Source organism: Malaclemys terrapin, chromosome 1 (assembly GCF_027887155.1).
Source record: "Malaclemys terrapin pileata isolate rMalTer1 chromosome 1, rMalTer1.hap1, whole genome shotgun sequence".
NCBI classification, from domain to species: Eukaryota; Metazoa; Chordata; order Testudines; family Emydidae; genus Malaclemys; species Malaclemys terrapin.
The window spans coordinates 101,085,727-101,101,905 of record NC_071505.1 but is presented as its reverse complement, the minus strand read 5'-3'; the positions used below and the strand labels follow the sequence as shown (position 1 = coordinate 101,101,905).

The 16,179-nt window shown below is 39.7% G+C and overlaps 1 protein-coding gene across 2 annotated transcripts in view; it reads right to left on the bottom strand.

Moving 5' to 3' along the window:
• Positions 1–2,571: 2,571 nt before the first annotated feature.
• The window catches only part of WASHC3 (WASH complex subunit 3), a 33,335-nt gene continuing 19,727 nt past the window's right edge, over positions 2,572–16,179 (bottom strand). For both annotated transcript variants that reach the window (XM_054033363.1, XM_054033371.1), the window contains exons 6-7: positions 8,518–8,582; positions 2,572–4,662 (exon numbers count right to left, since the gene is read on the bottom strand). In XM_054033363.1, coding sequence (XP_053889338.1) covers positions 4,578–4,662; positions 8,518–8,582 — 150 coding nt within the window. In that variant the 3' untranslated portion in view covers positions 2,572–4,577. The remainder of the gene's footprint in view (positions 4,663–8,517; positions 8,583–16,179) is intronic.

Genomic DNA, 16,179 nt, shown 5'->3' with positions numbered 1-16,179 from the left:
TGCAGCAATGGGATTTTCCCTGCCTGATATCCAAAACAAACAAGTCAGTCAGCGATAGAAACATATTAAAAGGGGCAACTGCATGAAGGTTAAAATGTTGCTGTGAGCTTGAAGCATCTCATATCAGTGCATAACCAAGTGTCCCCATCCTCACACCCGTCACCAGATATTTAAAAATCAAAAAACAAATAATGTCAACTTGCAAGGACCATGAAACTTCTTTTCAATCTGCAGCTGATCAGGGGAATTGAGTGGAAGGACATCCCAGTAGTTTGGGTGCTAGACTAGGACTTTGGGAGACCCAAGTTCAATTTGCTGATCTGCCACAGACTTCCTGTATGACCTTGGGCAAGTCACTAAGCAACTCAGATGGGGAACTGAGGCACACTGGGGATAATAGCACTTCCCTACCTCACAGGGATGTTGTGAAGATAAATAATAAAGATTACTGCAATATCGGAGTGCTCCCTATGGAGGCTAAGTATCTTAAAGAGATATTCCAGCTATGGACTGAAATAGCCCTCAGGCCTATAAAATGTAGTGTTGCCCTAGATAGAAGTTTTAAAATATCTAAGACGTGGCTGCAGAAAGGTGTATTTATCTGAATGTCTTTCACCTCATTTATTCTCTACTGCATCTTTTAGCAGTAAATTGCTGCTGGCAACTTCTTTTTAAAGCAGGCTTACCTGGAAAGCTGGCCTTTCTGTTGAATGAAATACTATGTGAAACTAGCATGGACCCAAGATGAACCACTCTCTTGCACTGTTTTGCATTGCACAGAAGACCGTGAATGCTTACTGAATGGAATAGGTTTAGCCTGCAGGAAGTGTTTAAGGACAAATCAGAGTTAGAACCAAATAACTAGAGGATTCTAGGATAGGAGAGGGCTAGGGCAACAATTTTGAAACGATTGAGTCCCAAACCAATCTCCCATACTTAGTACTCCTTCCTTATTGTTTCAGCAGGTGCACTGTGCTTCCCTTCCCGGCAGAGTCACAGCCCCTCCCTCAGCAATGAGATGGTAGTAACCTGCAGATGAAGTTGAGGCTGGAGGCCAGGTGGGAACGGCACATTCCTGGCACCACAGGAGCAGGATTGCGATTGGCAGCTCAGGTAATGCAGGTGAAGAGGTCAAGACTTCACATATTCAATAGAGGGTCTAAAGAGGTTGAGGAGGGGAGAGGGGGACTCTCTCACGGAAGCTAAGAGGGAGGGAATAGTTATTTCAGCTTCTACACTTCAGTTTAAAACCAACAGGCATGTTTAGGATTTTCAAGGTTAAGTTATATTTCCACTGAAGTGGAAACAACTGTGAAGTGCAGATGGCAGCAAGATTTGTGTAAACCATGCAAAAGAACTGCATGACAACACTGTAAAGTGCTGACCCCTCCCCTGCGTAGAAATGGTACCCAAAAAAACAAATGATTCCAGCCTGCCCAATAGCAAATACTACAGTTATGGTCACATACAAGCTTCCATTTAAGGCTGGTCAGTTGTAAGTGTCTGAAATGCCACCATTAAAAACAAACATTTTAATCCAAGTTCTTTGAAGTAAATGAAGAAATTCAGCTGTTCAATTATTAGTGACCAGAGGAAAAAAATCGTTTAGTTTAAAACAGACTCAATTCACTATTAATTTAAAAGTGGCATTACAAAAACAAATTAAAATAACCTCTGAATGGTCTTGCTAAATTCTTCTTGAGGAATAATCTCTGCTATATCTGAGTTAGAGATGTTGTATTTTATGTTTGGTGAGTAACAATTTTATTATCACTAACCCCACCCTTTGTGTGATGTAATCATAGCGAGGTCAGAACAATCTGGAACAATTTACCAAAGGTCATGGTGGATTCCCCATCACTGACAATTTTAAAAATCAAGATTTAGAAATACAACCAAACATCTGCTCTAGGAATTATTTTGGGAAAGTTCTATGGCCTATGTTATACAAGGGGTCGAACTAGATGATTCCAATGGTCTCTTCTGGCCTTGGAATCTAGAAGAAGAGACAAGGTCCTGCGAATTAGTTTATCTTGCCAGGGCCTAACAACAGGAAGCTGCCCCTGATAGGAGTCCATCCTCTGGTCATTTAGGGTGTATCTACAATGGAAAAAGAGGCAGAGGACAGGACTTGGCTTTCAAAAGTGCGGAGTACCCAGCAGTCACCATCAACTTAAAGCAAGAATGCAGGTCACTGTTGGGATTTCAGTGGGAGCTGCTGGATCCTCAGGAGTTTTGAGAGTCAGGTCACTTATTCAGTTGCCTAAATATGGACTGAAGTCTATTTGCTCCTCTTTTTAAAAATGTTGGCCCCGCCACCGCAAGACTCTCTCTGCTTCAGTACATTCAGAATCAAGATATGTAGAAAAATAAAATAATTTCCCTTTAGAGAAGATTACAGAGCCTCCACCGTTAGCCTTATGTAACCGTGTAAAGTGATCATTGTGCAACTCCACCAATGAGAAAATGAAATGTAAAAATGTTAACTTGTATTAAATAGGATTATGACAATTCTGTGAAACAGTCAGACCAAAGATTGTCATATCGGTTATACAATGAACAGTCACAACATGTTTACAAAACATAGCTTTAATTATATACACGTGCTTCCATCAGTTTCAAATAGACTTCATGAAGTACCAGTGTTTTAGTATATGTGAAAGAACATTACAATACACATTTAGGTTCTGAAATAACTATTTATTGCTAACATATCTTACTACTTGTTACTTGAGCAAGTGCTAGCTTAAACGTGATCTATTAATATTCACTAGTTATTCTTTAGTGCACATCGCTTTCATATGGGTTATAGATATTTTAAATGTAGAGATTATACAGATAGGCTATGTCCACAGTACAAGAGCTACAGCAGCACAGATACAGCACTGCAGCTTTGCTGCTATAATGCCATAGTGTAGAAGTTTTCTATAGTGATGGAAGGGGTTTTTGGAAGAATTCCGCTGTCAACCTAGCTGTGTCTACATTGGGGCTTAAGGTGGCTCAACTACAGTGCTCAGGGGTGTGAATTTTTTCATATCCCCTACGTGACATAGCTTCGCTGATCTAATTTTTAAGTGTAGACCAGGCCAGAGTTTCTCTCTTCCCATTTTGCTTATATAAGAGCGGTCCTTAAAAGTTACAGAATGACTTGCTGGAGCAAAGCCTTTATCTGAAGCACTGCTCAAGGCAGGAGGATGTAATGAGCTCTTTAATAAAACCTGATAAGTTTGCTTATAATCAAAGCTGCATTCTAGTCTTCCCTCTGTGTTTTAAGATGAACGCCAAAAGACATTATTTAAATGATCCAGCCAATCTAGTAGTTCTGCTGCACTTAGCCTAACATTTCAGTGTAGGAATTCAACTGTGACCCGCTGAGACCAAGTACACTGAAGAATTTGATGTAAAAACACACAGTATCATACAAGTCTTACAGAATTTCATACTGTTTGGTCCATACAGTGAATTAAGTGCTTTAGAAAAAGATATTAGCTCTGTGGATAAATCAGGCACAGAATGGGTTTCTCATACCTCTCCCCCCCAATGTAGCTTTACACTGTTTCCAAGATACCACCTCCAGAGGTGAGAGGATGGTTTATCATCTGGGTAAAATAAATCCTTGGTTTCTCTGATGAAACTATCAAAAAGGACACCACTTATGAGAGGGTTTCTTGTCCAACATAAGATGAACTAAGACCACAGATCACTTCAAATGAGCCTAACAGCTATCAGAGGGTGGTTTCTACTTTTGGTTATTACTGACCTGTGTCACAGTGAATAAGTGGTGAAAGGCTTCAATATTCCATTAATAATTTTCTGGTAACCCATTTCCTTCACAATGCCATTTTCAAAACAACTCGCTGGAGTTGTGTAGCCTTGTACTCCACTCTAATCTGGATTTATACAGATTCATTTTTTTTTTTTTTTAAAGAAATGTCTTTATCAAACTTTATATCAAATTCTGAGTGAAGTCAGAATAGCAGTTTACACTTTGAAAGTTAGATTTAATTTTTTTTTTTTGAATATCTGATTTTTAGATCAGTTTGCTATACAGAACTCATTGGGTTCATTATAAAATAGCTAACTTTTGTATTTCTTGCTGCGTCATTTAAGTATAAAACCATAGCATAAGAAACATTACAGTGCATCAGTCTGAAATTAGGCCATTCCAATTTGAAAAGCCTAGCCTGCAAGCTATGGGATAGGCAGAATGGATTTAGATAAACAAAATGTTAAATTGCAAGTCTAATCATATCAGACCAAAGTCTTTATTAGAGTTTCACAAATGACAGTTTAATATATAAATAGCATTTTTTACTTCTGCAAGACAGAAGAATCTTGTATAAGGCCTTCTCAGCGTGTGATAATGCATTACGAGCTATACTGATTGAGATCTTAGTTCAGGTTGAATGTGTTTGTTAAAACTTCCTGGAAGAGAACATGAGGATCTCAGCACCAAAAAAGGTGTTTGGTTTTGTTTGAGCCATATGAATAATTATTTACCATTCTCCTGCTATAATGTAAAAAGCGCCAAATATATAGCACTTATCAGAAGTTCTCTAAGGCAGAAATCAGTCTCTTTAGTCACTAAATGAAGATTCACTGTCAGAACTTTCTTCTGCATTCACTTCATCTCCCCACGCAGGCACTAAGGCATCTGGTGTCCTAAAAGTGAAAAGAAAGATTATACTTCGTTAAATTCCAGGGGGAAAAAAATATGATCAAAATGCTACTAATAGCTTGGTTTATTTAGCAGCTTTCACCATAAATTTACACAGCCTTTTAAAAACAATAAAACCCGAGTTTACAATATAAAATATAAAAATATATTGGGTTGGAACCACTTCATTTTCAACTGATGTGTAACTTCAGAGCTTGCAGTCCATTGGATTTTAAGACCCAGCAGAGTTCAATTTGGAGACACATTAAGAGAGGACCAGAAAATTCCTTAGTCACTAAAAGAAGTTTGACTGGCACCTGAAGAGAAAGCTGAAAGCAGACAGTATTGATTAATCCAAATTCTTGTACAATCTTCAGGAGTTCTAGGAACATTACAGAATGGAACATGCTGTGCCCCACTAAGCAGTGAAAACAGTACATGACAGGAAGTGAATACATTACACAACTAAAACTGCAGGATAATTTTAGGTAGGCAAAAACAATTACTCAGACTGGAATTTGGCTAGGATACCAAGACTGAAAATCTGACTTGCAGAAAGTCACAGGATCTTCAGTGACTACAAGCAGTCAAGCCTCTTGCATTTACTCTGAAATACAGGAAGTAGTGTACTCTTAGATATGCTAACACCATGCCAGAACATTTGTTCTGTATAAACTCTTGGGAAAACATGCCACCTAATGAATCACCAGTATCACTTCCTGCAGAACCTGTTTTTTCTTCAAGGTCCCCCAGCCAAGTATTTCCTAGGCTCAATTCTGCTTAGTTTGTGAAATGTGACAAAGATAAGTGCCTGATGGGGCATCACTCCCGGCACAATTTGACATTAAGTGTGTACACAGGGATGGAAGATGCCTATATTTGAGAGTAGCGGAGGGCTCAGATTAATGAAAACTAACTTCTCAGTTCATCGTTAATTACCACCTGCAAGATATATTATTAATGTAGTATCTGATATCATAACTGCCAAGTCAGCCATGCTGTAGTATTCCATAATTAATGGTCATCTCCCAATACCTGCCACAGAGAGGTGCTTTCCAGCCTCAATTTTGCACATATTAAATGTACCTGAATTCATTTGATTTAGATGCCTGAAGTGCCTACACTGAGTCACTTGGTGTATTTTAGCCCTGTGAGAACACACAACAATAAAGCTTCTGCTTTCCCATGCACATCCCATACAAACAGCACCTCTCAGGATTATTCCTTATTACCATGGCACTGCAGCGATTTGATCTGTAGAGACCCGCTCAGGAGGATCACGGACAAGATTAGGGCAACAGTGGTCAATCCCTGAAGTCCAAAGGTCCAGGAGGACAAAATAGGATGTGTAAGAAAAATAAAAAATAAGGAAGCATGGGGGAAGGAAGCGAGGAAAGATTCAGAGCTAAGGACAATATGGAATTTTAAAGTCACAGGCTAATAGTGGAGAGGAGAGATGATAGAGAAGGAAGGGAAACTACATCCCACTAGAAACAGCATCTCTTTCCAGTCAAAGAGAGAAAGTGCTGCCTTCAGAAAAGTCACTTCAGACACTGGGAAAAAGCAGGGAGAGACTAGATCACCTGATTTCTGGTACGAAAACTGAAGAAAGTGCCACAGTACCTTTTTAAAAAGAGGAAAAGGGAGTAGAAGAATAGGCCAGACCAAGCTAAAGATCTAGCAACAATGTGACTGCCATGCAGGAGGACAGATTTCCATGGTCCTGGGAATGAGCCTCGCTTCTCTAATCCCTTCTTGCAGGGCGGATGGAGGAGTTGGGAAAGAAGGGAAGATTGCCTGTTTTGGTACCAAAACACTTTCAAGTTGCATCTGTTTTTCAGAACAAAGTTGCCAAATAACTTACCTGTACAACGCAAGCTAATTATTTACATAGAGATTTCTACATAAACATTTTTAAGACCATCTGCCTGAATTTTAGTACTTTGCAGAATCTTAAAAGGGGTTGAGGCTGATCCCAAATGATGTATAATTCTTTCCCAGCATTTTCCAGCCAATATCAGCAACATATTTCAAAATAAGGAACATGTTTCAACTTCTAATGGGCAGCCTTCTCTAGTTTAGTTCACTGTTAGATCCTGTGTTATACACCTACGCATGAAAGAGGGACTCAGCCTGGGGGTGGTGCTGATGCTGGTGAGATTAGTGGCATGCCTGCACTTAGTCCAGCATCACATGAAGTTGTTCTTATAAAGGCTGAGACACAGCAGCAGGCCACTGACCAGAGACCATCAGCTCCCTCTAAAACTCTGTTCCACTATTTAACTTCCAGAAAGGATGTGGTTGGTACTGGTAGTCTCAGCTCTCAGGTGCGGTGTGGGGGCGGGGGGAGATGGAGGAAGAGGAACCTGCCTCAATCTCTGCTTGACATAGCTTTGGTGGGAACTCCAGCGGGGAAGGTTGTGCATTTTTCTCGGCAGCAAGAGTCATCACGAGCTATAATCCTCCAACCCCTTCCTACAAAATGCAAATAAGCAGCTGCACTGCAGGTTTGGGAACATTCCAAAATTGATACTGTCGACATTACCTGCGCTATTTGCCAGCTCTGCAAACAGAGGGAGAGACTGGGCTGTGATCGAGCCAGCTCAGGACTTGGAGAAAAGCAAAAAGGCACTGTGACTACTAAAGAGCAGATGTTGACTGTGACACCACCAATTTTTTCCACAACTGTCAGCTAAGCCCTGCAACACTACTCAACAGACCCTAATGGAGTGCAGGGGGCAAAAATATGAATGCAACAGTGAAACTGAACAGAGAATGTGTGAGAATGCTGGCCATGGACATGCTTCCTTCTTTCCACATGGAGGGTGAGGGCTTCACATGCTTTTTGGCTGCAGTTGCCCCCAGGTGGCAGATCCCTAGCTGCTCTTATTTTGTGTAAAAGGCAGTGCCAGACTTTGGTGCTGCTGTGAGAAGTGCAGTACAACTTGGACTGGTTAACTGTGAAGGTGGGAGCATGAACATGATCATTGATATGTAGATGAAGGAGGTGGTCACCAGAGGAACATCTCTATGACCAGGAAGAAGCAGTGGTAGCATTCTACACCTCTGGGCCCAGGCTAGCACAGCCAGATACCAGCCTCCATTTGGCTCCCTTCCACTGGCTGCTAATGAAGAAGCTAACAGAATCCTGTGGCACTTGGATGAGGCCACAAAGGTGTTAAGGAAGGATGATGAATGAATCAGCCAAGTAATTCCCTTGCTGTGCCTGCTGGCGAGAGAATTGAGACACAAGTAGACCAACTTCCAGGAACAGGGCGACATCACTGGTGAAAGTAATGCTATTTATTCTTCTGGAAAAACCACCATCTCCAACGAATCGAGGAGAAGCAGCACTACTGGTTGGCAATATATCTAGATCCCCCAATTTAAAACTACCACGGGTTCCTTCCTTTCAGCAGAAAACAACTTTGTCATTTAGGATTTAGATAACTCATTTAGACGTATATGTTTGCTTGCTTTAACAAACATTTATTTTTCCTAATTAATAAACTTTCAGATAGGTTATTTTAGGATTAGCTACAGGCATGATCTTTGGTGTAAGATCTAGGGTCCCAATTGATCTGAGGTCTCTTGGGACTGAGAGCAACCTGAATTTTTGGTGTAAGTGACCATTTATCACAAAATCCAGTTTGTTGGGGTGGTAGGATAGACTGTTCTAGTGATCCAGGAGTTCACATTCATTACCAGCATGATAAAATCTATTTGTAAAACATACCACCTGTTTGAGGTACCTGCCCTGAGATAGGCACTCTCAGTTGTTAACCACTCCAGACAGCATGACTGAAGCCTTTAAGTGTGTAGCACTCCAACCCTAGTATAAAGATAGAAGTATTACTTACTCAAGGAGATCTGGGTCTAGCCCCTCAGAAATCATTTTGTTTCTTATTGCCATTACAGGAACACCCTGTGAGGGAGGAGGAAAAAAAAGTGTTTAAGTGGTATACTACTACTAACCAAAAAGTGAAAATTTACTGGAACAAATAGACTCCACAGTCGCTTTTAGGCACAGATCATGTGCAATCCTTTGCTGTGCTGACTGAACCATATCACTGCTGTTGAATAAATATATGGAAACTGTTTAGCTATGGTGGCACCTGGAGCAACAGGGCAAATGTTCATCATTTTAAGCTTCTGAGGGATTTCTCTAGTTAAACAAGGAACAGACAGGGTGATCTGCATTTACAATTGTAGGCATCAGCAATACAGCTGACACCGTTAATATACTATATGTTCAAAACAAAAATTGTTGTATTAACAAGACACTTTCTAAACTTCATTGTTCAACCATTTGCTTTTTGTTACATCCCATTCCTCATCTGTATATTGTCTGTTTAGATTGTAACCCCTTTCGGGCAGAGTCAGTCATTTAACCATTACTAACGTGCCTAATACGCTAAGGCTTTGACCTTACACATGTGTAACTTTACTCACAATACAATTATGCACATGCATGTTTAACTTTAGGCCCTAATCCTAATGTACAGCAAATGATGTTCAAGTATTTTCTCTCTTACTCTTTCCTGACTTGTTAATTTTTTGTAACCATCCAAGGTTACTTAATTCATAAAGACACTGCTCCATCAATATTTTCCATATGCTTTAAAATTAGGTATCCTAATAGGTTATAGTCTACAAAAAGGGCAAACTACTTGGTACACAAGATACAACTACATTTGTTTGTGTTTAAAGACTTAAAAAGGGAAGTTAGCAATTACACGTTACAACGCCAAGAGTAGCAAACATATGACTGGTTAACAGTGCAAGGAGTTGGAGTGAACCTGATAACTGAACACACATCCTTTCTGCCTTTAGGTAGCCAGTCGGGGTGGGGGGAAGGGAGGGAATTACAAAAGATGATTAAAACAAACTTTAAAGGATTTATTTAAAATTAAATAAAGGGTTTATTTAAAAAAAATTAAATTTGACATAGGTTGTCAATGTTAAGACCTACATTTACTAAAATCTATTACATTAAATATTTAGTACATATTTGTTACTAAGTTTTAAAGAAAGTCAAACCACTGAATGGGTGGAAGCTACTGGTGAAGCACCTGGAACCAGAGTTTGTTGAAGTGTTAAACCATCTTTTGACAGCAGTGGCTTCCTCTGTAGGTGCAGAGAGATTATTTTCTTCATTTCAGTTTAATGATTAGTTCGTTCAAAATTAAGAAATAAACTGGGAGTTGAAAAAGCAGGAAAACTTGTTGTTTCTTCTTCTAATCTATGAATAAAAACTAGGCGTGAGGATGAAATCTACTGGTTCCAAAACCTCGAGGGACATAGTGACCAGAAATAATCATCTATAGTAAATTACTAATTATTTATTTAATCTAATACTTCCTTTATTAAATCAGCTTTAAATGCAAACATATATCTAGGACATTTAATACAAATTTAATACAAAATTAAAATGCTGGCTTTGTGCATTAATTGAATCTGAATAACCATCCAAATAGAGCTTAACATAAGGCACAGGTAAAAAATTAATCTAGTAAATAAGACACTCATCATTCACCATTTTCTAAAATATAAAAATTAAGAACCTGAAAAAATGTAAATTAAGCTATACAATTGCTTAAATTCTGTAGAGATATAGTATATCCTCCTGATTAGCAAAAAGAAGCACCGAATTTAGTGTAAAGGCTATATTTAGTTGAAAATAAACATGTTTTAATGACTACCAACAAATTAGAATTCAGCCTTTCTTCAGGAAAATGACTAAAAAGTACAAATGTAACACATGATTAAAATTGATATTTAAATCAAGGTTTCCTGCTTGCTGATTTAAAGCAGCGATTTAAGTCTGTCACCCCATGGCCAGTTCAAATCTAGTGCAGAAGATTCTGGACAAGTAATATTACACAATGGCTGTTCAGTGATTTATAGGCAATGAGACTAAACTACCCCATCATTGCTAGAAGTAGTCCCTTCAAATCAGGGTTAAAAACGTTGATCTCATCTACAAAAGCACTTCACTAGTCATTTTCCCACCATCGTCTAGCACTGGTGAAGTTTCACTTTTAGCAATAGAGGAAGTCCCAGAGTAGACAGGGTGCAGATGTAGGGGCTTCCCGTTTATTGCACTGAATGTAGCATGTATAAATTACCTGTGTACGTATGCCTTCAGTGCAAGCAACTCATGGCCCTCAGAGACCGAATACAGGCTCTTTAAATCAGAATGGCTGAACTGGAGGAGCTAAGATATCATATATATATATATATATATGTATATATATATATACACACACACAAGACTTTTCAGGGACACAATAGAGCAGTTCCACCCCCCAGTCTGATAGCTTCTGTGCTGTTAAGGAGGATAAAAATCTGGGGGAAGGAAAACATCAATCTGGAGCAGAGGGAAACAATCCCATAGTTGGGACAATCCTTCCAGATGATGTTATGGGCTCGTCTCATTAAATCTACCACTGTAGGGATGGGGAACCCAGTCATAAGGAAGAGACAGGTAATAGCAATTGGGGATTCCAGAAGATGACCAGGAGAATCGCATGGTGAATTCCCTGCCAGGTGCGAATCTTGCAGACCTCTCAAGATGTCTTGATAGACATATATGCAATGGTCATGGTTCACGTAGGTACCAATGATATAGGAAAAGGTAGGAGAGAGATCCTGGAGGCCAAATTTAGGCTGCTAGATAAGAGATTAAAGTCCAGGACGTCCATGGGACGCATTCTCCGAAATGCTTCCATTTCCACACATAGGGCCACTTAGACAGGAAGAACTGCATGGTCGCAATGCATGGATGAGACGAGGGTGCTCGGAGAAGGACTTAGGTTTATTAGGAACCGGGACACCTTTTGGAAAAGGAGGAGCTTATACAGGAAGGATGGGGTCCACCTAAACCAAAACAGAACCAGATTGTTGGCATATAAAATTAAAAAGTTGTAGAGGAACTTTTAAACTAAAGGGTGGGGAAAAGCTGACAGGTACAGAGGAGCACATGAGCAGAGCCATCCCTCAGGGAGGGATTTATTAAAGGGGATACTCTATATCCTCGTAAAGAGAAAAGAGGATAAAGTTGATAAAGTACAGTTAGGAACTAAAATAAAACAGTCAAACAAAAAAGTGTCCCATTCAATTACATCACATGAAAGCAGGCAACTAAATACTGACAGATTTTATAAGCACTTGTATACAAATGCTAGAAGTCTAAATACTAAGATGGATGAACCTGAGCACCTGATATTAAATGAAGATATTGATATAAATAGGGATCACAGAAATTTGGTGGAATGATGATGATCAATGGGACACAGTAATACCAGGGTACAAAATATATAGGAACGATAGAGTAGGTCTTGCTTGTGAGGGAGTGACACTATATGTAAAAAAAAAGAATAGAGTCAAATACAGTAAAAATCTTTAATAAATCAAACTGTACCACAGACTCTCTATGGATAGAAATTCCATGCTTGAATAATAAGAGTAGGAATATACTACTGATCACCTTACCAGAATAGTGATTGTGACTGTGAAATGCTCAGGGAGATTAGAAAGGCTACAAAACCAGAAAATCCAATAATAATGGGGCATTTCAACTATCCTCATGTTGACTGGATTCGTGTCACCTCAGGATGGAATGCTGAGAAAATTTTGACACCAGTAATGACTGCTTCTTGGAACAGCTAGTCCTGGAACCCACAAGTGGAGAGGCAATTCTTGATTTAGTCCTAAGTGGACCACAGGATCTGGTCCAAGAGGTGAATAGCTGAACCACTTGGTAATAACAACCATAATGTAATAAAATTTAACATCCTTATGGGGGCAGAAAATACCAGTGAAACCAACCACAGTATCATTTAACTTCAAGAAGTGCAACTACATAAAAATGAGGACGCTAGTTAAATGGAAATTAAAAGGAAGAGTCACAAAAGTGAAATGTGTGCAAGATGAATGGAAACTATTTAAAAACACCATAACAGAGACCCAAATTAAATGTAATCCCAAATTAAAAAAAAAGCCACCACAGCTAAACAGAGTAAAAGAGGTGGTTAGAGACAAAAAGGCATCCTTTAAAAATTGGAAGTCAAATCATACTGAAGAAAATAGAAAGGAACAAACTCTGGCAAGTTAAGTGTAAAAGTACAATTAGACAGGCCAAAAAAGCATTTGAAGAGCAAACAGCAAGACACAAATTAAAAGCAAAAACAATCTTCAAGTATCTCAGAAGCAGAAAGCCTGCCAAACAATCAGCGAGGTTACAAGGTGATAAAGGAGCACTCAAGGAAGATAAGGTCATTGGGAAGAAGCTAAATGAATTATTATTTACACTGATCTTCACTTCAGAGGATGTGAGGGAGAGATTCCCACACCTGAGGCATTCTTTTTAGGTGACTAATCTGAAGAACCGTCCAAGACTAAGGTGTCAGTAGAGGTGGTTTTGGAACAAAATGATTTAAGCAATAGGTTGCATATCACAGTTAGTAGTTCTGCAATTTCATATTTGAGTTCCTTCACAACTCTCAAGTGAGTACCATCTGGTCCTGGTGATTTGTTACTGTTTAATTGATCAATCTCTGTACCATAAGACTGGAGGATAGCTAATAGGACACTGATTTTTAAAGAAGGCTCCAGAGATGCTCCTGGCAATTAGAGGCCAGTAAGCCTAACTTCAGTACCAGGCAAGTTGGCTGAAATTCTAGTAAAGAGCACAATTATCTGACACATAGACGAACATAGTATGCTGGGGAAGAGTCAACATGGCTTTTGTAAAGGGAAATCATGCCTCACTCATCTATTAGAATTATTTGATGGTGTTAGCAAACACATGCACAAGGATGATCCAGTCAAGATTTTCAAAAAGCCTTTGACAAGGGTATCACCCCAAAGGCTTTTAAGCAAATTAAGCAGTCCTGGGTTAAGAGGGAAGGTCCTCTCATGGATCAGTAACTGGTTAAAAGATAGGAAACACAAGGTAGGAATAAATGGTCAGTTTTCACAGTAGAGAGAAATAAATACACCTCTACCCCAATTTAACGCTGTCCTCAGGCGCCAAAAAATCTTATCGCATTATAGGTGAAACCGCGTTATATCGAACTTGCTTTTATCCGCCAGAGTGCGCAGTCCTGTCCCCCTGGAGCACTGCTTTACCGCGTTATATCTGAATTCGTGTTATATCGCGTCACGAGGTGTAACAGGATGCCCTAAGGATCTGTACTGGACTAGTGCTGTTCAACATTTATAAGTGATCTGGAAAAAGGGCTAAACAATCAGTTGGCAAAATGAAGATACAAAATTACTCAAGATAGTTATGGCCAAAGCTGACTGCAAAGACTTTCAAATGGATCTCACAAAACTGGGCAAGAAACTGGAAGATGAAATTCAGTGTTGATAAATGCAAAGTAATGCACATTGCAAAAAAATCCCAACCATACGTACAAAATGATATGGTCTAAGTTAGCGGTTACCACTCAAGAAAGATCTTGGAGTCATCATGGACAGTTTTCTGAAAACATCTGCTCAATCTGCAGTGGCAGTAAAAAAAGCTAGCAATGTTACAAACCATTCTGAAAGGAACAGACCTGACAGAAAATATCAGTCCCGCTATGTAAATTCATAGTGCACCCACACCTTGAATACTGTGTGCAGTTCTGCTCTCCCCATCTCAAAAAAGATATTAGAATTGGAAAAGGTACAGAGAAAGCCAACCAAAAAAAGATTAGGGGTATGGAACAGCTTCCATATGAGGAGAGATTAAAAAGACTGGCAGTTTTCAGTTTAGAAAAGAGATGACTAAAGGAGGATATGATAGAGGTCTATAAAATCATGAATGGTGTGGAGAAAGTGAATAAGGAAGTATTATTTACCCCTTCACATAACACAAGAACCAGGGGTCACCCAATGAAATTAATGGGCAGCAGGTTTAAAACAACACAAGGAAGTCCTTCCTCAGACATAGCACGGTCAACTTGAACTCATTGCCAGGAGATCTTGTGAAGGCCGGAAGTGTAACTGGGTTCAAAAATGAATTAGAGAAGTTCATGGAGGACAGGTCCATCATCAATGGCTATTAGCCAAGATGGTCAAGGACACAACTCCATGCTCCGGGTGTCCAGCCCAGGGACTGGATGACGGGATGAATCACTTGAAATTGCACTGTTCTGATCATTCCCTCTAACGCCTCTGGCACCGGCCACTGTTGGAAGACAGGCTACTCGGCTAGATGGACCACTGATCTGACTCAGTATGGCCATTCTTATGTTCTTTCCATCATGTTATCTAATTTATTAACTGGCTACTCATGTGTGTCATGGCAGAAGTGGGTCTTCAGGAAATATTAGAATGCTGAGATGGTAGAGAGACCATGCAGTCCTCCAACTCATGAAGGGCATTCCAGATGTAAGAGAGCATGGGGACAGCTGTGGGAGAAGCAGACAAATGTGTTGAGGCAGGCACCATCAGTGGAGTGGATGTGACTAGAAGCAACAGGAAAAGGTGGAAAAACAGGAAGGGGTGATTTACATAGGGCCTTGAAAGCAGGGCCCAGAAGCCTAAACTTGATGTAGTGTAGGAGAGTAGATAGTGAAAGGGGTGGGATGTGTGCGACAATGGTCAGATAACAGGTAAGAAAGATTATTTTAGCAGTTGTGCTCTGTATGAATTGGGAGGCACAGAATAAGGTTACCAGGAAGAGCAGACAGGATATTTCAATCAAAGGCAAGAAGTGAGTGTCTGAATGAGTGTTTTAGCAGGAAATGGAGGGGGGAAAAATGGAGTGTTGGAAATTATACAAGAAGGAGTGGCAGGATTTAGACACAGGCTGGATCTAAAAAAAAAAAAAATCAAATAGGTCGTTGAAGATGACTCCCTTCCTGAACATGCTAGTTGTGAGCCTAGGTGGTGTTGGCAGTGGTCGCAGAGAAACGGGGAGCAGAGAGCTTGGGAGGAAACATCAGTTCAGTTTGGGTCATATTAAGCTTATGGCAATACATCCAAAGAGAGAGAATGAGATGTAAGACTAAGTGAAAGGAGGAAAGTTGGGAGTGGACAGGTAGATTCGCAAGTCAGTAGTGTAAGATGGCAAGTTGAAGTCATGTGAGCCGTTATTACTTGGAAGAGGACAAAATGAGAAAGGCAGGCAGGAAAGGAGAACCTCCTAAAAGATACACTGAAGGTATGGCCAGAGAGGCAGGAAAGGACAACTATTAATCTGGAACATTTCAAGGAGGAATTAGAATGGGAAAATAGTTAAAGGATGAGCAGGAAAGAGGACATGAGAACAGAAGCACAATTTAAAATGACTCCTCTGAATAGTAATAGTAATGTATAAATTCAAGCCTAAGTGTGCACTGGAATATAGGCATTCAATTATATATATGTTAAGAGTTAGAGAGAAAAATACCTTCCTTTCATTGCAAACTCTTCAACAGCTTGTACGCTTATTCAGCAACACCTAAACATTCTCCCTCTGGACAGGATACCCTAGAACAGTTTGGACCACAACATTTTGAAAGGAATGTTCCAACAGTATCTGCTCCTGT